At 47.6% G+C, this 18,247-nt stretch overlaps 1 protein-coding gene and 1 pseudogene across 12 annotated transcripts in view; one reads left to right on the top strand and one right to left on the bottom strand.

Annotated features, from left to right (window-relative positions):
- The first annotated feature begins 124 nt into the window (after window positions 1-124).
- Window positions 125-13,105, top strand: LOC147020005 (uncharacterized; annotated as a pseudogene).
- Window positions 13,106-13,243: 138 nt separating this feature from the next.
- The window catches only part of UNC79 (unc-79 subunit of NALCN channel complex), a 259,172-nt gene continuing 254,168 nt past the window's right edge, over window positions 13,244-18,247 (bottom strand). For all 12 annotated transcript variants that reach the window (XM_085894924.1, XM_085894914.1, XM_085894918.1 and 9 more), the window contains 3 exons: window positions 15,761-15,838; window positions 15,557-15,598; window positions 13,244-13,623 (listed from right to left, as the gene is read on the bottom strand). In XM_085894924.1, coding sequence (XP_085751050.1) covers window positions 13,435-13,623; window positions 15,557-15,598; window positions 15,761-15,838 — 309 coding nt within the window. In that variant the 3' untranslated portion in view covers window positions 13,244-13,434. The remainder of the gene's footprint in view (window positions 13,624-15,556; window positions 15,599-15,760; window positions 15,839-18,247) is intronic.

Here is an 18,247-nt window from a genome sequence, read left to right as displayed (position 1 = left end):
AGTTTGTGGTGTGCAAGTCGAGCAGGCCGTTCTCTGCAATATCAATCGACCATGCTCATGAACAAAATAATGCTATCGTCAAAGGCATCGGTGGAGCTACTGATCTGATGTTAAATCCGAAAGCCATGCTGAGATTGACGGTAGCAGGACCAGAAATAGCAAGGGCTATAACCGAGTTTGGCACAAACTGCCTGCCTTCGCGGAAACGAGAAGTGCAGCAAAAACATCACGAGCACACGCTATCCTCACAAACATCATATGCATGAGACGTGAATGCACTAGTCACGACCTTTGAAACTATGGGAAATCCATTCACAGAAGAAACAACAGAAGTGCTTGTTCTCGATACCAGGGATGTTGCTGACCCTAAAGTATCTGAAAGCAGTACTAAAATTGAGGATCTTGGCAAACAGCAATACCACAAATTCAGAGAAGAGCGACTAATTCAGACAACCAAAACCCTAACGGAACCCATCACAAAGAACAAACTCCCGCTTTTCGGAAACGCACCGGTGAGGAATTCTTCGAGGTCATCACCACTAGTATCATCTCTCAAGAACGACTGTGCTCTATTCTCTCGATTATTTATTGCATGTCAGACCAGAGATGGTGACTTGGACAATTTCTTCAGACACGAAAATCATGCTTACCCACCGTCATTATCACAGTTTGGAGACCTTCGCCTCGGTACAAAATCCGATCTTGTTCGTTGTCTGGAGGAGATGAGCGACTCCCTTAGAGACATTCCTTCCGTTGATGTCCTGGTTCTCGATGGCTCGGCAATTGTCTGCATGCTGAAGCCTGTTGGACCGATGACGTTCCTTGAGTATGCAGAGGCTATTTTTTCCTTACATACGGTCGCATCTCACGTATGTAACACGCCTTGACGTTGTCTGGGATGTATACATTGATGACAGTCTCAAGTCATCAACACGAGAAAGACGTGGCAAGGGGGTTCGAAGACGTGTGGCACCCACAAGCAAAGTTCCAGGAAACTGGCAAGAATTTCTCCGTGTATCCAAGAACAAATCTGAGCTCTTTGAATTCCTGGCTATTCAGGTAATGTACAGCTACATGAAAATTATAAACATAACACAATATATATATATATATATATATATATATATATATATATATATATATATATATATATATATATATATATATATATTGTTGTGGTTGACGAAATTCGCAAACCACCATTCAGGTCCCGTAGGTGAGATATCTCTGTAAGTATATGTGTAGTTAGCCCAAACCCGTTGTTTAGAGGGAATAAATGTCATTCATTCGGGCTGCGACCCTTTTAGATAGCCGTTTTTCTGTTCTATCTTTATTTTGAGCCAACCACGTACCAACCGCCATTACTACAACCACTACCAACCGCATCTCGACCACCACAGCCACCTTCTCCACAACCGCTTTCACACAACAACCACCAACCGCAACGCCGCTTCACAACAACAACAACGCCAACAGCCACGATCTTTACCGTCACATCTCGCTCTCGCAACCATCGCATCACCGCCATTCCCGCGCCGCTTGTGGGCACCGATCCTGGACTCGTACAGGGCGCGCACCGAGCAGCGGGTGCAAAAACACCAGCCTTTCCGAGAAATCGGATCAAGAATGATTCACGCCCACTTCTGTTCCGTCCTATCAGCGAGCGTGGGGCGATTTGGCCCCGCCTCCAGGCACGTCGGAGTATAATCGCTATATGCAGATTCGTGGATCAAGAATGATTCACGCCCACTTTTCCTCCGTCCAATGGGGGAGCGTGGCTCTGCCCCCGAGCCGTTCCTGATCCAAAAAACTGCATATGATTTCTCCTGTCGGACTATAAAGCGCCGAGCGCGGGGCGAATTAAAAGGGGAGTTGAGAAGAGGAAAGAGTTGGAGAGTTGTGGCGGCGGCGAAATCAGTCGAGAGAGTGCCCCCGCATGTGTGAGTAGTATAGGTTGTGTGAGGGAAATGGCACGAGTGAGTGGAGCCACGTGTGCGAGGGAGGTGGCATGCGTGAGTGAACGGCCGAGTGTGAGGGAGACCGTGTGTGTGAGAGAACGGTATGTGAGGGAGATGTCGGTGGGCATGCAGGAGCACGCAGCCGCGTATCCCGGGGTGAATGTGATGGAATGGACTGTGAGTGTCGTTACACGCAGCAATGCGTGTGTTGAATGGAGACGACGACGACGGCGACAGAGGAACGAAAGCCGGGTTGCGGCTGTAGCTGTTTCGGGGACCGTGCCGGGTTCACCCAGCAGCGAGCGCGAGGTCCGCGCTGTGCAACGCACGAGGCCCCCACGTGCTCGTTTGCGAGAGTGAAGTCCCGGTCCGGAAACGAGCGCGGTGAATGTTGCCGATCCCGCGACGGACAAAGTTTTAGGCAGGATTTCGGATTTGGACCGGATGGGTTCTCCACGCGGGCATGTGTGTGTTCAGCTCCAACGGGCAGAGCACATGTGTTCGCGTGGGGAACCCCTCGAGACGTGGGGCTTGTGTTTTTTTATGCGCACGGTGACGTCATGGCTGCACGTGGGGTTGGAATCCGGCAGGAGGGGTATCCCTGCCGGATGGTACCGTCCAAGGAGGGACGAGGTACACATGCAGCTGCATGACGTCACGGGCAGGTGCAAAATGCGCGAGCTGTGAGTTGCCGTGCTGGTGCTGCGCATGTGGAAAAATAAAAAGCAAGCCTCGCTTTCGGGTGCACAGGATTCCCGGGCAAGGGGTGGAAGACCCCCTTGCCAGGGCACAGGATGGAAACTAGTTAGGGGGAAGGGTTAGCATAGCTAGACCGGCTCCATGGGGCAGGGGTAAGTCCTCATGGGGCCCGTGGAATGGATTAGGTAGAGGGATTTAGATGAGATTTAGGTTTAGGAAATAATTTTTGGGATATTTGGAGACAGAGACAGACAGTGAATGTGTAGCGGGGACGTAGCTTAGCTACGTAGTGTTAAATGGAACGTGCTATAGTATAAGGGACGACGTGGGAGCACGAGTTAGTTAGGGGATGTAGTTAGAAGGATGGCAGAGTTCAGCGGTGAGTGTGTTGAAGAGTTGTTGGTGAGTGAAGTGGAAGCATGTGCTTGGTGAGTGAGTGAGGCCAGCGGGTCTGTGTGTATGGAGCGAATGGGGACTGCATGGTGCGATGAGTGATTGGGGGGAGGAGTGACTCCCGCCCAAGGGACCCCGGGGTCAGTGTAGAGTGAGTTAGGGGGTTAGTCAAATTGAAAAATGGAGGTCGTTTTGTTGTTGGTGGGAAAGTAGGCTCGATACCCATTTGGAGGGGTGCAGGAGCCCTGTTGACGGGCTGGGAGCGTGGCTGCGAAAGGTGAGTATCGCTGAGTGGGTACCCCGGGCACCAGGCTAGTCGGCCGTGGTAGGCCAAGGGCCCATGGGGGGCCGGGATAGCATAGTGGGCACGGGTGCGCCCGCTTGGTGCGGGGGCCCGGGGCGCCGTTAGCCACGTGGGAAGTGTTGTGGGCACGGGTGACCCTCGGAAAGGGGCCCGGGAAGCCAGCCTGCCACGTGTGCGTTTCAGGGGAGGTGCCATGGGGGGCACTCCCCGGTGTTTAGGGAGCTGGTAGGCTCGGAGGCAGTGTAGTGCCCGGGGGTGCCATAGCGGGAGATTCGGCAGAGGGTCGTGTCTGCCAAAGGGAGCCACGCGTCTCAGCCATGAGACCGTGTGAGGGCACGGAGAGAAAATTGGGGGGCGAGGCCCGAAATTGTGAGGACACCAACACAGACGACGGGAATCTGGGTTATTAGAACCAATAGTTTAAGCGAGAGGCGCTTGTTGGAAGCCCCGGGGTAGTTTAACAGGTTAATGGATAGGGTAGATTAGGAAGTGTACCCCTCCGCACCATCCATCCCCTCGCTCTCGTTGTGGGCCGCTGGACCCACTTGGTGTTAAGATCACTGAAGTCTGGGGAGGCCATCCTGAGGCTTGAATTGGGCCTCGACACAGGACGCTAGCTCTCCCTTGTTCCTCTCCAGGAAGGGAACGTATGGGTTGGGAGTAGGCTAGGTGACAGGATAGGTTAGCCGAACAAGGACAGTACAGGGGGTTAGGGGACGATTTATAGTGGGGAAGTAAAGATAAAAAAATAAGTTGGGGCTAAATTGGGGTTTGACAAATTAAGGGAGTAGGTATAGACAGTGACAGGCAAAGGCGATAGGTTGGGAGGGAGACCGTAGGGTAGGTCCGAGCCCGCCTTCCGAGTGGCCAGCACCACTGCACTCCCTCCACCAACCTCCACTGAACGGCAAAGGCTGGCCAGCTTCATCTGCTGGCTGCGTTGCTGCAAGGCAAAGGCCGGCCCACTTCATCGGCAGCTGTTGTTTTGCTGCAAGGCCTGTGCCGGCTGGATCGTCTGCAGCTGCTGTGCTGCAAGGCCTGTGCCGGTCGGATTGTCTGCAGCTGCTGTGCTTCAAGGCCTGTGCAGGCCAGATCGTCTGCCGGCTGTGTTTGCCTGCAGCGGCCTTGTTCTGCAGGCTGTGTTTGCCTGATCACCTTTGCCATGCCATGCCCACTGCCCCTGTTCACCAGCCCCGTTCAATTTTTGCTTTGCTCCCCCCCCCCCCCTGTTCATTGCCATGTGCGCCAGGATCAGAAAGCAACAGTTTGCAAGCTGCGAGAACTGCCCTGTTGGCAGCTACAACACGGGCCTGCAGTGGCGGCCCGTGCACCGTGTTTGTGTCCATCCATTCATCCATCCATTTGTTGTGTTCATTGCGTGTGCCACTTGAGCTGGCACGGAGACTGCGTTTGTGCAGCCCATGCACCGTTGTGGTTCACTGCGTTCAGTTCAAAAGGGAAGGCCTTGGACTGCGTGTGAGCAGCCGGCCACATTCCCTGTCACCTGCATTGTTTGAGTCAGAGACTGCATGCGAGCAGCCTGGCTCCCTGCTAACTGCTTTCTTTTTGCAGAGTTCATTGATCCTGGGCCATGGTTTAGTGTAAAATTTGTAAGTTAAGATGTACTGTACATATGAGTGCGCCCCCGGCACGTCTGTCCTAGCGCCGGCAATTTCATTTAAGTCGGCCGTGTGAGTGGGTTTGTTTAGTTAGTTACTCAGCCCTCAGGTTATTTATTTTGGGGACACGAATACCATGAATGTCGCACTCAGGGATCCGTAGGTAAAATGTACTAGGGGAAAACTACACATGATGGCACACGAAAATTTGACGACTCGGGACGAGTCTGTAAAAAGGGGAGGGGGTAGTGTTGTGGTTGACGAAATTCGCAAACCACCATTCAGGTCCCGTAGGTGAGATATCTCTGTAAGTATATGTGTAGTTAGCCCAAACCCGTTGTTTAGAGGGAATAAATGTCATTCATTCGGGCTGCGACCCTTTTAGATAGCCGTTTTGCTGTTCTATCTTTATTTTGAGCCAACCACGTACCAACCGCCATTACTACCACCACAACCACCACCAACCGCATCTCGACAACCACAGCCACCTTCTCCACAACCGCTTTCACACAACAACCACCAACCGCAACGCCGCTTCACAACAACAACGACGCCAACAGCCACGACCTTTACCGTCACATCTCGCTCTCGCAACCATCGCATCAGCGCCATTCCCGCGCCGCTTGTGGGCACCGATCCTGGACTCGTACAGGGCGCGCACCGAGCAGCGGGTGCAAAAACACCAGCCTTTCCGAGAAATCGGATAAAGAATGATTCACGCCCACTTCTGTTCCGTCCTATCAGCGAGCGTGGGGCGATTTGGCCCCGCCTCCAGGCGCGTCGGAGTATAATCGCTATATGCAGATTCGCGGATCAAGAATGATTCACGCCCACTTTTCCTCCGTCCAATGGGGGAGCATGGCTCCGCCCCCGAGCCGTTCCTGATCCAAAAATCTGCATATGATTTCTCCTGTGGGACTATAAAGCGCCGAGCGCGGGGCGAATTAAAAGGGGAGTTGAGAAGAGGAAAGAGTTGGAGAGTTGTGGCGGCGGCGAAATCAGTCGAGAGTGTCTGTCGGGGTCCGGAGAGGCTGGAGAAGCCAAGAAGCTTTGTGGAGGTCTGCGCTCGTGTCAGACTCGGGGAGCTGCGGAGAGGGGAGGCTGGGAACGCGGTCGAGGTCGCGGTGGAGTCGCTCGTCGCGGGACCCAAGCCAGCCAGATATCCTCTTTCCCCCCCTCCCCGAGCATCAACAACCCCCCCTGTTTCCCCCCGCGCTGAGATAGTGTGAGAAGGGGGCCCCGTTCCCACCCCATTCCAGGCAGTGCCAGCAAGGCCCGCGGAGTCGGGGCGCCGCCGCCATTTTGCGGCTCATCACCAGACGGGTAGGCTTGACGCGGTCTCGGCCCCAGGCCCGTCTGCCCCCTTATCGTTGAGGGTGGCCCCTTTTTCTTTTGCTTTGGAGTATATGTGTTGTCGGCGCCATCTGTGAAGTAAAACTGTGAGTGTTGCCGTGTGCTCGCGTAGTCGGTAGTAGATCTGCATTGTGTCTCTTTTGTTGCATTTGCTTTTTGTGCAGAATTGTCGTGTTACTTTTACATTTGCTTTTGGTGCAGAATTGTTGTAATTGTGTATGTGTGCTTTCCGTTTGCCGCGGAATAAATGTGCTTTATGTTGAACTGTTTTCCCGTTTCGCTTCGTCTTTTCTTTTACTGAATCTCCATCTTACTTCACGTAAAGGGTTGGTCGTGGGCTAAATACGCCCAATAATTAATCGGAACCATCGAGGTTGACGATAACACTGCTCGGTTATCCCGATAGTACAGAACGGGTCGCTTAAAGTGGCCCGTGTCCGAAGTCGACCTGCGGCGAGGTGCGATCGCCCGGTCTACCCTCCGTGTGGGTACTTAGGTAGGTCGAATTTGGCGAACAACCCTATCCCACGCGGGGGGCCGATTGGCACGATCGTGGTGAGGCCGAAAGGCCCACCCGTGACTAGTTCCCGGCGTTAGTCCGAGAGGGTCACGACGGGATTGTCCGACCGGTGGGCGACGTGCCGCGATTCGAGTTACGTGGCCGTTCGCACGCCGGCGGGTGCGAATCAGCAACTATATATATATATATATATATATATATATATATATATATATATATATATATATATATATATATATATATATATATATATATATATATATATATATATATATATATATATATATATATATATATATATATTGAGTGAGCCTGGTGTTGGCACAGTGGTTAGGGCAGCGGCTTGGGATCCAAAAAGGTCCTGAGTTCAAGCCCCGTTGGGCCACTGAATTAATACACCAGGGGGTTAACTCAGCCTGTCATCCTTCCGAGGTCGGCGAAATGAGTACCAGTGTACTGGACCGGTGTATACCCCGGTTAAAATAGGTGTACCAGATCCCTGTGTCGTAAGAGGCGAACAGGGTTGCGTCAGGAAGGGCATCTGGCGTAAAACATGTGCCAAATCACTATGCGGATCATCCGTATGATCCGCTGTGGCGACCCCGAAAGGGAGCAGCCGAAAGAAGAAGAAGAAGATATTGGATATTGAGTGATGAATAGCACGTGCCTAACTTATATTGTCACGGTAATGATGCATGTCTGTTTTTTACGTCTTAGGTCGCAGAGAATTTTATGACAGAGAAAGAAGTGATTCTGACCTGCAAACAGAATGTTCTCTCGTGTAACATCAATCGGGATGTTTCATCACTGTCGCCTTGTCCACAGGAAGAAGCCGACACTAGAATGTTTCTCCATGTAGCAGATGCACTCGAGAAAGGCTACCGGAAAGTGATGATTCAATCTGTTGATACTGATGTGCTAATTCTGGCAGTGTATTCTGCTTCATTCGCGACAGACGCTGAAATATGGTTGGCATTCGGCGTTGGAAAGAATCTGCGATATATTCCTGCTCACCAAATTGCAAAGAAAATGGGAGAGGAGCGATCTAGAGCCCTGTCAATGTTTCACGCCTTTACGGGGTGTGACGCAACATCTTCGTTTGCTGGTAGAGGGAAAAAGACTGCGTTCCAGTTGTGGAAAGCACTTCCAGAAATTACACCGGTATTCGGTCACTTTATGGCCTCTCCTAATGAGTTTGACGAAACGAAGATGGCACCATTTGAGAAGTTTGTGATCCTGTTGTATGATAAAATGTCCTCAGAAGTCAGTGTAGATTTAACCAGAAAGTACATGTTCACCGCAAAAGGCAGACCAATAGATGCGATTCCACCAACTGAAGCTGCCCTGTTCGAACACACCAAACGTGCAGTACACCAGGCTGGATTTGTATGGGGACAGATGCACGTGCGGTCACCAGATGTTCCATCGCCAAGTTCCTGGGGGTGGAGAAGAAGTCCGACGCTCAAATGGGAGCCTAGTTGGACAGTACTACCAGAAGCTGCGGCCTCGTGCTCAGAACTACTGAAGTGTGGGTGCCAAAAAACGTGCGTCGGACACTGTAAATGCGTAAAAGCAGCATTGAAGTGTACATCACTGTGCCGGTGTAGTGGAAACTGTGAACAAAATGGAAATGAACGAGATGGTTGAGGACCTCAAGCCAGAGCTACGATTGTCACCATGTTAGATAAATGAAACGCATACATTTTAGTGGATTGTTTTAAAGTCGGATTTGACATTTTATTTCTACAATTTTATTGACATTTTATTTAATATTTTCTCACGTAATACTGGTATTATGTTGTGTAATCATGTGTTTATTTCCAATTGAACACTATTATTGCGCTTTATTTTCAGTCAGGATTGTGTTTTTGAAAGTGATACATGTACATACAAATATGATGTGTTATTAAATGTTATTTGTTATTCATCACAACATGTGATTATATTTGTTTATGTGTAATTATGTTTGGTGTTCAAGCAATCAAAAGTATTACTGTGTATGGTTTCTGGTCAAAAGTTCTTAATGAAAGTATTGTGTTCATGACGTTGAAACTATTGTTTTATAGCTTGAATTATTGAAAGTTTGATGTTTATTATAAATGTTTTAAATGATCATGATGATGTTTGACTTGATTTTATTATGCTCTTACTGAACTCTTTACGTCTGGGAGCCTGGGGTGCATCAACAAACGACGTTCTGAATCGATTAGTCGCATAAAATAAGCAAATTTTGGCAGTCATATACCACTTATACTAGCACGGAAGCATGTTATGTTCAATCTGAGTGTCTAATCAGTTTCTATGGGTATGAAAACATAGGTATGGACACCTTATACAACTGTCTATGTCAATTATTGGTAAAGATATGGTGATTTTAAAATTTCACATCCAGCGGTGGTGGCCATCTTGGATTTTTGCCAATATTTCTCGTACAACGAAAAATCTGGCTTGGCACTATAGCTAAATTCAATGTATATGTTCTTATGATGAACTGTGCCAATTTTGGTGCTTTTACCACCAAACCCACAATCGTTCTGATATTATACACATATCCGCCACACTATTTTGTCCGATTGACAAAGACAACAGAGTCCCCAACTCATAATTTTGGTGGAGGACAGAGTTCGACACTCGTATTGTTACGAATTTGGAAACCTATCACGCACAACATTCAGGTCCTATAGATTAGTTATATCGTTAAGTATGTGTTTTTATAGATAGCTTCCTTTCCCTTGTTTCATGGGTAAATAAATGTTCATGTGCTGTGATTTGATTTGGTAGTTAGGATTTCTTTTCATTTCAACGCCGACAATAGCTATTTGGACTACTACGGCTCCAAGGAAAACAACAAGCAAAAACCCTCCGCTCCCGGCATTCTCCGTGCGCTCAGTGGGGGAAAGGTGAAATCCCCACCCAATGCTGAACAAGCCGAATTTCATGTCCTAATATGGACATAAATCAGTTCGCGTGGGGAACAGGTCGAGCCCCCACCCAACACTGAACAAGCGAATTTCATGTCCTAATATGGATATAAATCAGCTCATGTGGGGAATTCCAAGAAATGGGTTGCGACAGCCCTCACCAACAGCGGATGAGTCATGCCGGAAGTGAGCAACACCAGAGGGATAAAAAGGGAACGGAGAGACGGAAATTGGACACTCTTTGAACTCAAAAGACACTCTTTGGACTCTTTGAACACTCTCTGCTTGGTTCTTGGTGCTCTCTGCGTTGTTGCCGTTCTTCTTCAAGCTTTCTTGGTTCTGGTTCGTTGGTCTGTTCGCCCTGATTTGGTTCGGTTCCTTTGCGCTTCTTGGTCGGTGGTTCTTCGGGGGAATTGACACATCGGATCGGGATGGATCGGCACCTCATCTCACCAGCACGTGTTCCAGAGCGTGAGGGGATCTGCCGGAGCTCGAAAAGCTGATCGCGGCTCGTGGTGGTTGGATCCAGCTCGCCCTCACTGGTGCCCGGTCCGAACAGCTTGAAGACCGCACGAGGCGGACAGGTCCAAGTTAGACCCTGGTCTTCAGCCCGACTGTCCTCCGGGCTGAAGGTCCTAATAGAGACAATTGGTCCGATTCTGTGTGTGTGTGTGTGTGTGTGTGTGTGTGTGTGTGTGTGTGTGTGTGGGTGTGTGTGTGTGTGTGGGTGTGTGTGTGTGTGTGTGTGTGTGTGTGTGTGTGTGTGTGTGTGTGTGTGTGTGTGTGTGTGTGTGGGCCCGTCTGATAAGTAGTGAAATGTATAAATGTTTTTGCCTGTATTTACGTGCTTAATAATCGGTTTAGCTCTGCTTCTTGCGTGCTTCCCTTCGTTACCCCATTACTATCCAATAAATATCCCCATTTGTTGAATCTTTCAGCTCGTTCGTGTCCATTCCTTCATTGGCTGAGCGTGCTACGTGTTGAGAGTTAGTAAAAGCTGTTACGGCCGTAAGGGGACATTTGGGACCGACAGCTCTTGGCGATTAAACCGCTCGGATCGCACACCGAACGAGCGCGCTAAGCAACTCGTTCCGTTGAGGGTGAATTTCCCCGGTAGATTCCCCGCGTGGATACTTAGGTATATAGAAATTTGGCTATTCACCCTATTCCACGCGGGTGACCTGTTGGCGATCTTCGGTCCAGTCAGGACCTGTTGGCTCTGGACTTCTCCAGAGTGACGACCTAAATTCCGGGCGATCGCTCAAGCTGCCGCTACAGCTCCATCTCTCGGTCGTGCTTGCGGCCGACGTCCGGCCCCGCAACAATATTATGTAGGCTCGTCGTCGCGATGAACTTTCATCTCGTCATCACGGCGACACGATAACAGGCTGAGTCGCAGGTTCCGGATCCACTCCTGAACATGCAAGAACAGGGATAGGATAGTCTCGTGAGATAGGGTAGACGTCACAGCTCCGAATGGCATCGTGCACCACTGCCGCTGCTGGATATGTTGATGCTCACAGACTTGGTATTATCTTAAAAATGAAACAAAAAGTTTATGACATTACGAGACAATTAAAAACATTCAAGTCTTATTTTCTAAATGATTAACGGGTTCTTTTGATTGATAACCCAGGTAGGCCATATAGGCCGTAGGCAGGCCATTTTTGAAATGACGCCTCCAAAACGCCGGGTTTGACCCCAAAATTACCTTTAGGGTGACCTTGGGTGACCTTGACCTCAAGTCATTGAAATAAAATCAGATTCCCCGACCCCGAAAACCCCTAAAAAGTGGTATTATTCATGATTCTAGCCCTTTTGGTTTTTAACTACGATTGACCTCGAACCCGGATGGTGGCCATAATTGGATTTCGCCAATATGGCGGCCCCGGGGAGTGCCCATCTTGGAGCCCGTCTAAAATCGAAAAAGTATGGTATGGGTGACAAATGGGCCAAATTTGTTGCTTTTGGAAGAATCTGAACCAAACAGTCCCTATGATGCCCTAACATCCCTGACTATATCTCTCTAGACATCTCGAGTATTTGAGTGTTTCAACAGTCGAGTCTAGTATCCCACCTTGCTATTCAAACTCTCTGCCTATGGCATCCAAGGCCATCTCCACACATGGCTTGCTGACTTCCTTTACTCTCGTAACCAATGTGTGGCACTCAACGGGATCCTTTCATCTCCTCTCCCTGTTAAGACTGGAGTGCCATGAGGCAGTGTTCTGAGCCCAGTCCTATTCCTAATCTTCATCAGTGATCTTTTTGACTCTGGAAAATCATGTTTATCTCTGATGACTTCAACCTCTGCCATAACTTCCCTTATCCTTCAAATAGTTAGGCAAGAGTCTCCTCCCTCTCAGCAGACCTTCATCGAATCACAAGCTGGTCCTACACTGGAATGCCAATCAATCCTGACAAATCTCACACTCACTCTCCCTCTCTAAAGACCATCTAATGAACCCTCCCATCGACTTCATTACCACTATCATCTTGAACTTCAGATGCTCAAACCATTGGACCTTGCCATCAGTCATGATCTTTCCTGGGAAAACCCACATATCCAAGTTGATCTCCAAATCCAGCTGTTGATTGAGTATCCTCTAGCGTGCAAAATATTTCCTCAGCACATCTGAACTTTTATATATTAACGAGGCCTTCATCCACAGTTTGAAGAAGTATTGCCCTCCCCTTTGAACTTTGTGCCCCTGCCTCACACTTTGCTCAGCTTGATGTCATGGAAACCAAGGACTTCAAGATTATTGGTATCTCCAATGATGAAGCTGAATGCCTGGGCCAATCACTTTCACATTGTAGGCAGGTCAGTGGTCTGTCTTGCACCCTCTGCCATTTCTGTGCTCTGTCTCCCATCCCCCAGGTTAATGTAGGGCACCCATGGTCTGCCAGTAACTCCTAAAATCCAGACTAACTTCCACTCATTCATTCCTCTGTTTTCCCCCACCTGTGGAACCAACTTCCTCAGTCTGTTCAATCCTACCTTACCGTCCAGGGCTTCAAAACAGCTTTTCACCACTATCTCAGGTCATCCACAACCATGATATTTTAACCCTCCTTAAGTCGACACATTTCCGGGTCTCCAGTTTTACCTTCCACTTCTGTGATTGAGAGTTTGCAGGTGTATCCATCTTGTTCACCCATGGTGTCTACCCCTTGCATTCTTCTCCATGGCTCTTATTCTTCCAAACCTCTATATTTTATCCTTCCACTTGCTGGTGGTGTCTCCTCTCCTCTCCTCCCCTTTTCTCACACCCCTTCCCATTTTCTGAAGTTATTTTCATTCTGTTACATCCTAGTTGGTTGTGTTCTAGCTCTTCCATGAGCCTCGACTATTTATTTAATAATAAAAAAGTACTATATTTGCAATCTATTTGGTGGTTGGGTTTGTGGCTTGCTGGATTAGAGCAATCTTATCAATCAAGTAACTTAATTGGACAGTTATTGCATGTGAAAACTTCAGGCATGAAACTTTATTCCTTTCCTTCATGTGAAAAAGTCTACAAAGGAAATAACAGTGATGGGTGTGTGGTTAAAAAAATAAAAATTAAGACCGGAAATGATGGTCATGATTAGGATTGACATACACTGCACCAGAAAGGGAAATTGTGCACAAGATTAAAGAACCATGCTACCTTTTCTAAATTAGTCAAAGTGTATAGAATTGGGAAGAAGCTTCTGAGGCCTGCATTTCAACCTGGGCCATCTTGAACTGGATGCAGTGCAACCACTGCTGTAAGCCTGGGGGGTTCCCACCATAGCCGTCGTCCACAGTCTCAGCTGCTCGAACCCTGTTCTGTATGGCCTGCAACCTGGCTTGCAGCCCACCTGACAGGTGCTGCGGGAGTTGACAACAGCAACAACAACCAAGTCACTACAAAAGTAAGTTTTCTTCATAATTGAAGAAAAGTAAACATTTTGGCATTCTGCCGAAAGTTAAACCAAGATGTCTAACCCCACTTGGATAGTACAGAGTGGGTTTGGTTGGCAAAATACTGTAACCAATTCAGCAAGCACATTTAATTCGACAGTTATTGTAAGTGAAAACTTCATGATGGTACTGAGCCACACCTATCATTCAATTACGGAAGTCACAACGCAGTATGAAGATTGACTGATACCTTAACCAAAAATTTCGATAAAATTTGGTAATGTGCCAGGAAATTCTCAATGTACAGCAATCACTGAAGTCATGTAAGAAGAGTCTAAGTTATTTGACCAAAGGTCTGAGTTGAAGGAATGCAAACATGTTAATGCAGTGGAAGCTGTTGCTGACTAATGTGCTGCGTTTATGGTCCCACACTGCAATGGTTGCAACAGTTAAATACAAGTCTTGTGAGGAGTGGTAAAATACCGAAGGGTTGCTTCGTGGATGGCTGCTTCAAAGCCAATTTGGAGACTATCACTTGCTGATGAGGAGGCAAGTGATCCTATTGAGAGTGCGAGCTAACTTCATGCTGGACAACAAGGTTTTAACCAGATCTGGATCCCCCGGGAGAAACCAATGACGTCTAAATGAACAACACGTGGGAGACACAGTGCAGGGCAGACGTGCACAACTTAAGAAATAGGGATTTATTGAAATAAAGGATGCGGGAACGAAACGAGAAAATGGAGAAATCCTACAGGAGGAATGCAGATGATGAAGAATGATAATTATAAAATTAAAACAAACCCTTGCAATACAAGAAAACTACCCCACTTGTGTGCTGGGATACACACTCATTTGCACAAACGAATAAACCAGACAAGGATTTCAAAGCCAATGGCTTTCAGGTAACAGTTTGAAGATTAGAGCAGAATGGTGCAGATTTGGCCAGTACAAAGTAGAGCATCACAAGACATTACCAGCAGACATTGTGGCTCAGTAAAATATCCCCGAAAGGAGACAAGCTCTGCACCAGGACTATTCAAGGCGAAAAGAGAAAATGTGATGGCACTCTTCTGGTGCTCAAAAAGTCACCCCCCTAGCCCCCCATTTACTCCTCCCAATTCCTCTTGTTCCTCACGTGACACGGCATGGCCTCTGAGGGCATCGGCCCAATTAGCTTATGCCTTATGGCCTCAACTCTGGCGAATTGTGCTGCTTCTCCTTTCCACGGTTTCTGACCAATAGCTTGCGGCCTCGTATTATTGATTCTCTCGGGGTCCTTTAACCTTACCTTGCCTCCATTGCTGTTTCAGACAGAGGACAGAACTCATGACACCCTTATTCTCACTAATGACTACCACACACAACACCCCCTCCCAATGGCATGTCCATGTGAATGCAGAACAATCTTAGCCTAAATGTGAATTCCTTGTTACAGGCAAACATGAACTATCCTTCATGGGCGCACTGCCCATGTTTAGGTCTTATACTTTACTATTTTGGACTCCACACACGTAACTATTTAACTGGAGTCATGATGACCTATAGTGCCCAAAAGACACAAAGTATATGCTTGGTCATTTTAATGCTGACTCTGTCTTTTCAATTTTACCTACTTTATCTTTAAAGGAAACAATTCAAATCCCGTTTTCATCTTTAGGCATATTATGAAGATCCAGGTGACCCCTTCCAGATATGTGTGTCCGACTTCGCATGAGATCGAAGAGCACTGTTTCATCAGTTACCAACAACTCTTCTGTTTGTCGGAATAATGTTGGGCCTTTATTTCCTTTTTAAACTTTCAGCCATGTAACATTGTATGTGCACATTTTATTGGGCATTTTGGAGTGGGTCACATCTATGGATCATCAAAATTGTTTGAACCTCAACCAAGTCATACCTTACAGTTGGAGTGAATCATCGGCATCCACATAGGTAAAAGCTGCAAGACATGCAAGAATAACATGCCATGTGCTTTTCCTTACAAAAGTGCATACGTTGGTTTATTTTTGAAATCAGAAGCATAGATATTGAAGTGGAAGGAGCTAGCCTCAACCATGGAAGGCAAGAAAGTGCACAAGCATGTTGAAATGATAATTCATACCTTGACAAGGATGTTGGAGTTGCAGCTTTGAAGCGCTTCCATCAAATTCATAACATGTAGACTCACCATCTCTCCAAGCTGTGAACATGACCCAGGATGCTTTATCAATATTATCTTTAAACATGTTCAAAGATGTGTATATGTTGAATGTGTTTTTAGATTAAAATGAGATTTAATATTCATGGAATCTGATAGGATGGTGCAAAAGTAGTGCACGTCCCTTTGAGCTGTCTTGCCTGGGTTTGATTTGTGACGCGACTATACACTAACGGATTGGTGCTTCTTCTTCAGCAGCACGCTGCATCACAAAGTGCATTGTTCCTCAAATGGAGGTTCACCTTGTTGGCCTGTCTGCTTGCATTTGTTGCTGGATGTTAAAGATCCCATGGTCTTTTCCGCGAAGAGTTGGCGAGTTGTCTCGAGCACCATGGAACAAATTCAAAATTCGTGCCACCTTCTGATAAACACCAGACCTGGTTAACTGTTTCGTGAAAGACCTCAGCCAAAAACTCCACGACCAATTCCACAAAAAGGTGTGAATTGTTGGGGCCTTTAAACTAGTAGTAGTAGTAGTAGTTGAGATAGTAGCTGATAGTCACAAGATTTATACGTTTAGCCTGATTGCAAACAGGAGTGGTAATGATTGCACAGTTGCTGCATATCTGGATGTGTTGTTTAGAGTTGGACAGAATGGTTTTAGTACAAGTGTATATCATAAAGTTGATTATTTCAGTTTCCCTGTAGGCTTGTGCACCTTTCCAAGTGGCAAGAAACCAATTAAAATTGGTTACAATGTCTTTTCATCTCAGATACTTAAATTTGCAAGAATTTGTTCAGTAAAGGATGATTTTGTGGAACATACTGAGAAGGTCCCCCCCCCCCATCATGTTAATCGGGATATTTGGCTAATTGTTTGATCACGTCTTGTGAGAATGTTTAGACTCCATCGTCACCTTTTATTTAAGTTTGGTTGATTTTCATGCAAACAAGTTCAAATTGCATTGCATTTGATATAATAATCATGAATTAAGTATTTTAGTGAGGTAAATTCTTTAATTAATATTGATTCAAAAAATATATATTTGGATGTATATGTATGTGTGGATATATATATATATATATATATATATATATATATATATATATATATATATATATATATATATATATATATTGTTACGGCTGTGGAAATTCACAAACCACCATGAAGGGCCCGTAGGTGAGATATCTCTAAGTACATGTGTAGTTAGCCCCAAATCCGTTGTCCAGAGGGAATTTATGTGATTCATTTGGGCTGCGACGCTTTGAGTTAGGCGTTTTTCTGTTCTATCTTTATTTTGAACCAACCACGTCTCAACCGCCATCACACAACAACCACAATGCCGCTTCACAACAACCACAACCACACCTGCCTCAACACAAACACGCCATCCTCACCACTTCGCCAGCAACCGTCAACATCTCCACGAACCCAAAAGGGGAACAACAACAACTCCCACCCCGATTTCTCTGGTAAACAAGAATGACGGTTGGAACTCAACTCCCACCCCGATTTCTCTGGTGGAATGTCCCCCCTCCCCCGCGTGCCGCGAAGGGAGGGGCGGGGTGCCGGCGAAATAAAAGGGCGCACGGAGGCGCCGCTGAAGAGGTCAGGTCAGGGCGGTAGGTGAGAGTGTTAGTGTCAGTCGGCGGTTCATGGTCTTCTGCCCGTCTGGGTCTTGGAGAAGCGGTCCGTAGAGCGACCCGCTCGTTGGAGCTTGCATTCGGTGGAGAGCCCGGACGTCGCGGAGGGGACACGGACTGGAGGCGCTGCTCTGCCAGCTGTGTCGCGCGGACCTGCGCGTTCTTACAAGGAGCGCCGGAGAGAGCTCGCCCACCATCGCACCGCGAGGATGCAGGTAACCTGCAACGGTCTCGTGGGACTCGTTCAGTCTGCCAAGCCCCACGCCATAAAGGCCCACGGGCTCCGTCTGCCCCCTTGTCTATGAGGGTGGCCTTTTCTTTTGCTTTCGAATGAATGTTGTCGGCGCCGTCTGTAAAGTAGAACTGTATAAGTGTTGCCATGTGTGCGCGTAGTCGGTAGTAGATTTGCATCATTGTTTCTTTTGTTTTAACTGCTATATGTGCATTTTGACTGTTTGGCTGTATATGTGTGCTTTCCGTGTCGCTTATTAAATGTGCATTGTGTGAACTGTTTTCCCGTTTCGCTTTGTCTTTTCTTTATTGACCCTCCATCTTGCTTCGCGTAAAGGGTTCGTAGTGGGCTTAATACGCTCGGTAATTAATCTGAACCATCCAGGTCGGCGATAACACCGCTCGGTTATCCCGATAGCACGGAACGGACCGCCCAAGCAGCCCGTGTCCAGAGTCGACCTACGGCGAGGTGCGATCGCCCGGTCGACCATTCGCGCAGGTACTTAGGTAGATCGAATTTGGCGAGCGACCCTATCCTGCGCGGGTAGGCAATTGGCACGTTCATGGTGAGGT

Source organism: Eptatretus burgeri, chromosome 9 (assembly GCF_056783735.1).
Source record: "Eptatretus burgeri isolate ZD-2024b chromosome 9, Ebu_testis_v1, whole genome shotgun sequence".
NCBI lineage: Eukaryota > Metazoa > Chordata > Myxini > Myxiniformes > Myxinidae > Eptatretus > Eptatretus burgeri.
The sequence above is the reverse complement of the archived record's forward strand: the minus strand, read 5'-3'. Positions and strand labels throughout refer to the sequence as shown.